The 9,130-nt window shown below is 37.6% G+C and overlaps 1 protein-coding gene across 1 annotated transcript in view; it reads right to left on the bottom strand.

Moving 5' to 3' along the window:
- Positions 1-486: 486 nt before the first annotated feature.
- The window catches only part of LOC107266065 (endoplasmic reticulum metallopeptidase 1-like), a gene marked incomplete at its 5' end in the record, with an annotated part of 41,868 nt that continues 33,224 nt past the window's right edge, over positions 487-9,130 (bottom strand). The window contains 6 exons of the mRNA XM_015736186.2: positions 487-1,022; positions 1,847-1,959; positions 2,054-2,259; positions 4,341-4,496; positions 5,404-5,588; positions 5,729-5,909. Of these exons, the coding sequence (XP_015591672.1) occupies positions 790-1,022; positions 1,847-1,959; positions 2,054-2,259; positions 4,341-4,496; positions 5,404-5,588; positions 5,729-5,909 (1,074 nt within the window). The remainder of the gene's footprint in view (positions 1,023-1,846; positions 1,960-2,053; positions 2,260-4,340; positions 4,497-5,403; positions 5,589-5,728; positions 5,910-9,130) is intronic.

Genomic DNA, 9,130 nt, shown 5'->3' on the forward strand with positions numbered 1-9,130 from the left:
ATACATGAATTTTTTGTTTGAGATTAGTCAAAAGGGCGCAATCGTAAGTACCGATGAAATACAGCCTCTTGCGATCCAGCGCGGTGAGTGAGTACGACGCAATGAAATGTCTTTGAAAAATTTGTAAGAACAGATAAAATATCATTAAATATGTATGCAAAAGGACTTTTCAATAGGTCTTAAGATTTCGGGATAAAAAATTCATGAACATTCATTGAAAAAATTCTAGTAAAATGTATCTCCCCCCCCCCCCTTAAGGTAGTTCTGACGCTACCAGTCCTGATGAAAAATGGTTTAAATTGTTGTGATTCATCTGCGTGATAAAAGCTTTTAGTATAGACTGTAATTACTGCCAATCGATAGAATTGAAACTGAACTAACTAATCAGATTGGTTTATTCCGCTCAAACATCATTTTTGATTGGTTAGATCAGTCTTTTCAATCCTGCATGGTAGAAACATAGCTAAAATATGGTCAAAAGTGTCAGCTAATTTTTACTTCATATAGGCCTCATCGTGTATAAAAAACTAATTTGTAAGATTATCTCATGTTCTAATCAGTCAAAAACTTTAAAAACAATATGTTCGTATGCATGACATATTCAATAATGAGCAGTAAAAATTGAACAATTTCCTAAGAAAACAGTACAGTCACATACCGACCTTTAAAAAACTCTCAAACATAAGACTGGTAACTGCATTGTAGCTATAATTTACTCAATTACAAAAGTCTATGTCACCAAATTGATAGAACACCGTTGCTTGGTAAGACAGTGTTAAAAATAGCAGATTACATATACATACGACTTGTCGAATAACTATAATTGTATTTAAAGTAGTATCTTACGGCCAGTGTGATGGAGAAGTGATATGGAATGCAGTCTGAAGCACAGGAGTAATATATGAAATACGTCTCTCTATTTTTCCACATGGGACCTTGCAGCGGTCTGCCATCTAGAACATTCCACTTTTGCAAATGGACATCCTTATATGGTGATAAAATTATTCCAATATGATCTGGACCTGAAAGTTCATACTAAAGAATAAATTCATTCAATAATATTAGAGATGTTCAAAAGCGAAGAATTTTTAATTTGCATACGAAACTATACACGGTCCACGAGTTCGAAGTGTTTTTTTTTTTAACAAATCAATAACAATAAAGACTAGAAGGAAGGCCTCTGCATGTCACTCCATAAAATGTATTACAAAGGATATACAGAGTGTCCAAAAATTACCTGACCAACGGGGTTATGGCGGTGTTCGGGAGGCACCACTGATCACGAAAATGACCTTCCTTTTGTCCGGAAGGTCGTAGTTTTTAAATGGGAGCAAGTCAAAGTTGACCAATCATAGCGAGGCGTCACGAGAAACGTAGGTACTTACGAACTCTGAGTTTTCTTCCCTCGCTTTTGTTTCTCGGTGGCTTCGGGCAGGATGACGTCAGCCGAAGGCATGCCTATTGGAAGCAAGAAACAAGAAACAAGCCACCGAGAAACAAAAGCGAGGGAAGAAAACTCAGAGTTCGTAGGTGCCTACGTTTCTCTTAACGCCTCCCTCTGATTGGTCAACTTTGACCTGCTCCCATTTAAAAACTATGACCTTCCGGACAAAAGGCAAGTCATTTTCGTGATCAGTGGTGCCTCCCGAACACCGCCATACCCCGTTGATCAGGTAATTTTGGGACACCCTGTATATGGATGGTTTTGCAATAAATGTATTTCGTTTTTCCGTTTTGTACATATTCTTACGCTATTTTATAGAAAACAACGTGTGATTTACTAGGGATTTCAATTGCTTGCGAATTTTCAAAAAACATATCGAACTCGTGGACTGACTATATTTACCTGTCACACTAAATGCGAAAGTTATAGTATCCCCTCGTAATTCTTTCGATATTAATTCAAGATTTGTGGGTATCCTTATCAAAGGTGCAGGTCCAGGAATCCAACTGGTTTTCCTATAATAAATATGTTTGATTAACCCAACAGTTAGAACAAATAGAATAATCATCCGTCTGGTGAAAAAATAAAAATATAGAATTAAAGATTTACCAGAGAAACGTAGTAACAGGCATCAAATATGGTAGGCCGCAATATAGCTCTTCTTCGCAATCCTTAATAGTATGCGCAGCGATACTCACTTCTGGAACCGTATTCGCCACACTGCGTGGACTATTCATGTCTAGATCAACTATCCAATATCCATTTCCAGAATGCCGCACAGATCCATTTACATAATAATATGTTCTCTGAGTGTGCTAAGGACATATCATTTTTTTTAAATACATTTTTATATCATAAGTGGTATGATACGTGAATAAACACAAACTTTTTTCATAATGGAAAAGAAAAGTTATTCTTGCAATTTAATTTAAGGCATTGTTGCATTCCAAATAATAGAATTGAATGGATTTCACAAACACAATCTCGATTTAATCCTTGAAACGATGCTCTGGATTCGCCTATAGACAGCGTGGGATAAAAAAGTAAAGTTGTCAAGGAATCCCCTAGACCTCAGTGTCCCGTTTACGAAAGTTTTTCTCGCGGTAAATAATTTTCTTTCTATATTTATATATTTTGTTATTATTATACTTCGCATTGTAATTATGGTCGAATTAAGTCATATAAATATGGCATGAAATTTATGATACTGAACTATGCTAAGATAACATATGTGTTTAATGAAAATAAATATATTCGTGAGGCACAAACAAAACACATAGAACCTATTCCATCACAGTATAAACGGATATTATCCGAACCTATTCATGGTTTGAATCGCAAAATAACATGTTACAACTTGATTATACGTATGCCATTAGTAGAAACCATACTGACCGAGTACTTCCTGACCATGGACCATCATGGATACTATTCGAAAAAGTAATAGAAAGATAGCAACAACATTCTTCAACATGCCTGAACGTATAGATACGTATAGATAATGTTTGCATACGCCAAGAACAAGACCCTAGTATCGAAGACAGCGAAAAAGAATAAAGTCTTTTCTAAACTCTTGTCACTGATTCGGGATGAATCTGATGAATAACTAATGAATCGGACATTATAATGATGTACATGCAACAAAATCAAATACATTTGATCAATTGTGCTATATGTTTATTACGGCATGGAAAACTAATCGCTGGCCGATGTGAATGTCATTTGCTATGTTAGGCCAATGTGGTATCAATTACATGATTGTATGTATATACAATGATGGCAAACAAAACAGCAATGAATAGAAGTATTTTGAATACACTAGCAATGACATAAATCGAACCTAGTCCCAAAGAGCGAATAAAAATACCAGCATTGAGGCAAAACCTAAAAATGTAGAAATTACCACATCTTCAACACGTGACTACCAGATAAACGAAATCCGACTGCACATCGTGGCACAACACCATTTGTAAAAATCATCGCTTAACGTTGTGCTTGTCATGCCCCGCCATTAAGTAACTGTAATTTCTTTCTATTATTTTGTTCTCCACATCATATATTATTATGCAACAATCCATAATTTTATACTAAACAACATGCAAAATATACGTAGAAATTGAAACTCTCTTTCCATCCATAATGCCAACCTTCAAAATTGCTCATATTCATCTCTCTAATCAAACTAACTTTTTCCACTAACAATAAGTACTTTTTTTTTGTCGTATGGACCTTTGGCTTTAAAAAGCTACTTGGTTCTTGGATTTCGTTAAAAATAAAAAATGAAAAAGACTGAATCTAGTGCATTTCCCTCTTTGTGTGTGTGCGTGTGTGTGTAATGGCCTCGCAAAATTCAAATGTGTATAACTCAAGAACGGTTTTAGCTACAGCTCCCACATTTTAAATGTGCAGACCTATAATCCCCGGATTTTATGTCGTTTTCAAATTTCCCGAAAAAAAAGACGTTATAACTCTAGCGATCGCAAATTTTGTGATACTCGTCTAAATAGTTCTTGTAGAAAAGATTTGTTCAAATTTTTAATTAAATAAATTAAATTAAATTTGAAAAATCAAATTTATCAATATAACTCCCGTCAACTTTGACCAAACGAGCTGCAACTTTCCAAGTAAATGAAGATTCATCTATGAGGAAGCCAAAAATTTAAAAAGAATAAGAATGGTTCTTCATATATAGAGACTTCGTACACTACCTACGATTCGGAGGAAACAAATTGCAAATTTCAACTTGCAGCTTTTTTTCAAGCAAGCAGTACAATATAAAAGACATGCGCTCCATTGGACTCCAGAGTGCCATTTATGTATCAAAAAAATGTGTGTACTTGTCCATGGCTAATAAAAATATTTTCCAACATTTTAAAGTAACAATTAACATATTTACCGCAATCATAAAACGAGCTGGAGCTGGTGACTGCGGATCTCCACTGTATGGAAAACTAAGGGGAGTGAGTATCAAAACGCCCATAGCTATTAAAAATATTCCTATCCACACACTGATCACTCTTTCAACATTTTTTATCAAAAGGACCACAGGCAGCTGAAATTATAATTACATATTCAGTTCATATAAAGATATAATCCTGAGATAATTTGATATAAACACTAATATTAATTATTAGGTGTTTATAAAATAGCGTTATTTAAAGCAAACTCAAACATATCGAGGAAGTTATAAACTTGAGTGTAGTTTCACACAAATAATATCACGCCTATTATTTAATAAAATCGTTCCAAGTAAAATTAAAAAACTAAATTTTCAGTAACTGTATATCATTATTTTCGTATTTAGTTTATGAAAGGCCTACATGTCACTGTTATATTAATGTATCTTAATAGCCAAAAATTATTGGATAAAAGTTGTGTATTCAAATTATGCTTCATCTTTTCCACAAAAATGAAACCAGCAAAGACATTTGGTACATTTACATAACTTTCATATAGCGGCTATAATAATAACGACATAGAATTTATATGCAATCATCAGAACACTATGTATACAATGTTTTAGACCTATGACACCAACTTTTACACTGAAACTCGTCCGTACATTTGATTTTTACGGCATATCCAAATTCAATTATGCAATTGTTCCAAATAACTTTGTACGTATACAAGTATAAGAGCTTACAAAATTTCACCTTCTTTATTTAGCATATTTTCAAAGCATTCTTATCTATAGAAAATCCACTTCCGAAATGAGAAAGCATTATATCAAAAACTTATTACAATGAAAACAATTGGAAAAGGAACAAAATACTTAATTCCTTTACACTGCTACTTTTGTATATTTAAAAATGAAATTTCGAAGTGTGATTCAATTTAAATCAGAAGTGAAATTGTAAGGTTCTTATTGCTAAACACTTGAATTAGTTCTCATTTAACTATAATCAGACATAGAAAATTGCAATTTTTTGAAGTTGAACAAGAGCAGAATAATGCTTTACCGTAAAACTGAGTAGGAGACAAAATAAAAGTGATATCATATTGGCCATCACAACTTCCGAGTTAATGCTGGCACCGGATCTTCCCATTATGGGGATAAATAGATAAAGAGCACCAATGGCCAAGTAAAACGATTGTACGTAAGGCAAGGTTAATATTCCAACCTGGTAACACAACCACTTCCAATCTACAAAAATTATAAATATGATTCATATTATTTATTACAAACAATATTCATTCACCAGCAGGAAGAATGAATTATATTCCTTGTACCAAACTGAACTTAAGTTCGCAATCAAAACTTTTGTCTTATAACTTTATAATTACCTTTCCAATTATTGAATAATCTATTGTGCAATACATTTCCAATTGCAGGAAACAATACCCAATGTAGTGGTATAAATCCAGAACGAACTTCTAGGATACTGCACAAAAGTAAAACTGACATCCATATTATACTTTGTGCATCACAGTACAGTTGATATAAAGTCCAACTCGAATGAATGTCCTGTAACAATTGTGTATGTGAAAAAAATGTAGCTTCAAAACACTCCCTAATTTCAGGACAACATATAAATATACATAGATTATACTTGTGGAAATTGATATAATATGTAATAATATTAAACTACTTTTTACCCTTGCATCAGAAATTGTTACAGTTTCTGTGAGATAGTACATCAATTATGCCTATAAAAGAATATTAATTTAGAAATAAACTTGAATTAATATAAGAATAGTTTAAAATAATTAATTTGGTTTATAAAACAGATCATCATTTTCAACTGCGAAATCTGCAAATTCTATTAGAGACATATTAACCCTCAATACCACACACCGCTCTAGTATACATACGTTGTTACAACAAGGGGCCAAATTGGGGTTTCATAATTTTGGTTAGTAAGTATAATTTTTGTTTGACGAGGTGGAAACGCTCTTGGGTGGTATATGCTGTAACGTAATTCTTTTCCTTGACCCGACACCGATAGCAAAACATACGAGAACGAACTATCTTCGAGAACCAACCTACGTTACCTTCGGCCGTCCACCCGTCGTTCGTGCATCCGCAAGCCAGGCGGGCGCCAGCCAATTCTTTTTTCACCGGGAACTGACGAGCCAGTATGAACTGGGAGTTCGGGTGGAACAGGCCCAACTCCACCAAGAACGAAAGCTCTGACGGAACCTATCAGACGAGGCGATAGCTTAACGGATCCTGCCGATTTTTGGGGACGCGTAAAATCGAGAAACGCAACCGTAGGTGTTGATCTTTGGGATCGCGTAAAATCAGCAAACGCAACTGGATACACGAACGGGAGCGGATGGTTACGGAAATGCACGGCCGCTCAGGCTGCTAGGTTTGAGGTAAAGAGGGTCGGAGTAAGAGTCCGGCAAATAGTACGAGAGACAGAGAGCGACGAACCGAGAACGTATCAGAACGAATCTTAACTATCTATCGAGATCCCTTCACCAATTTATAAATTGTGAGTCCTCGCCGGAGCTGTTGCAGCTAATCCGTGGAGGCCGAGAACTGTATCCAAAGGACACTCTGGGGAGCACTGCACTAAGGCACAGCACCAAACCTCCGTAACACTCACAGGAATTCATAGAATTGCCTGGATACCGCGAGAACAACGCGAGAACTGTACGAGTCGAGAACTTGCTATACCGTAGCGAAACACGGCAAGAAAAACTATCAACAGATAGCACGGGGGCACGAGCCAGCCCGTGACACCTCGGTCGGTGCCCCGAGACAGACTACTTTGACATTAGCCAAATCCGAGAACTAATCATTCTGATTGGTCGAGAGCCTTATAACCGATAACTCTTCTATCTCCTTCGAGTCGTCCCTTTAACTAAATCGAGAGCGTTCCTTAGCGAATCGGTACGTAATTTCTGGAGATCCTCCACGGCCGCCTCCCAGGGAATCGGGCGACAGCTGGGCACCACATCCTTAACTCGGGCAGGAGGTTCCTCTCCTGCCCTTACCCGTATCAAAATTATCTGCGCCCGCTCTAGAGCCCTCTGCCCATCTCCAGCGGGGCGCCGGTGTTTCATCCGGGCTTCTGCCGGTCCGTGGAGACGTCTCCGTCGAGTACTCTCCTCTACCGGGCAACTCGGTACGTCGAGACTATCTCCCCACGGCAGATTCGAGCACCTCGACCTCAACTAAACAATAACGAAATCTTGCGAGAGCCTTGACATAACTATACGAATCAACCCGAAAGCGTAACTTCTGAGCAGGGTGGCGACCCGAAGGGTACCAGAAATCGAGAACGTTATCTGTATCGGTAACCGGAGCCGCCTTGGGACCATGATTCGAAAAATCACGTCACAATGCATAGAATTTTCTAGTAAATATTACCCTGGAATATGTGGTAAAAATTATCCATGGGACTAGTAACACTAAGACGTAACAACAAACTAGATGGTCTTTATTGGCAGCATAGCAATTTTTAACAACACAACATAGTAAACCGCGTCGAGTGAAATTGATTTCATGCATGTGTTGATTTGGAGTTGGAGATACTGATTGTGACAAATATTGGGTTTCCCTTTATATGGGAACTTCCTTTTCTCTGTAAGCACACCAATCGATGTAGTGACTCTATTTAAATGTTAAACTCAAAAATACTTCAACTTCTTGTATTTTTCTATAATATATACAACGTTTGCAAACCGGAAATGCTGGATATTTGTAAACGGTGTTATCTCGTCTACAACAGTACAAATAAGTATACTTAATTCATTATTTTATAGGATATATACTGTGACGTATTTTTACGCGATCGACCTCACCGGAAAATGCAAGACCGACCGGCGCACAACTTTACGCGATTACTACGCGTTCCAGGCAACCCAGGGGCTAACAAATTTTTACTCTCGAAATACCTAAGGTATTGTTGGGCGTCAGGTTCCAAAACGGGAACCACGTATCAGTTTCTACAGTTCGTCTTCGCGTGCCTACGTTGGCTAACTCAGCTACGCGGAGGCGTCAGGGTTCGGAACAATAGGTCGGATGGGTCAGACGATCACGCGACACACAAAATCATTCGGACACTTCGATCTCAAATAAATGGTTCGGTTTATTAAAGAAAATCGGCGGCGCGAAGCGCGACGATTTCGTACAATAACGAATCGATGAATTATAAAAAAAAATAGTACGTTGAAGAAATCAAAAGAAGACAAAACGAAAGTACACTTAGGATATTAACGGGTACTTCGCGTACCGTACGAATTTAAGTCAAATATCGTAACACGGCTAATCCGCGTTTACCAAAATACGACAACCGACCGTCAAGGACCTGCGCGCGTTCTACGCGATACAAAATCGAAAGGTATAAATGCCTGACGGGCGGACGACACGAAAACAATTCGGATACGTAAAACAAATTCCAATTCCATAAGAAGATCTAACGACAATCCTAACAGTGAACCCTGCCGGTCGACGGACCTTCGTGCCGTGGTCTTCTTCGAGGTGAGGGGTTGTCCCTCCGCGTGTTCGTTACACGCGCAGTCAAAACTTACGAAAACAACAAAATTCGGCACCACTATTCGCACGAAGTTACGTCGCTCACAATAGTCGGTTAGACTCGCTTACCGTGGTGTTCCCTGGTCGCGTAATCCAAGAAAACCCCAAAACGTCAGCCCAATGGCACTCAGTGCACTCGCGTAACTCACAAAGAAAATCAAACGTCTATCGCCGTCGCGTGTCCAAGCAAGATTCTCTCG

Source organism: Cephus cinctus, unplaced genomic scaffold, assembly GCF_000341935.2.
Source record: "Cephus cinctus unplaced genomic scaffold, Ccin1 Ccin1_scaffold0292, whole genome shotgun sequence".
Lineage (NCBI taxonomy): Eukaryota > Metazoa > Arthropoda > Insecta > Hymenoptera > Cephidae > Cephus > Cephus cinctus.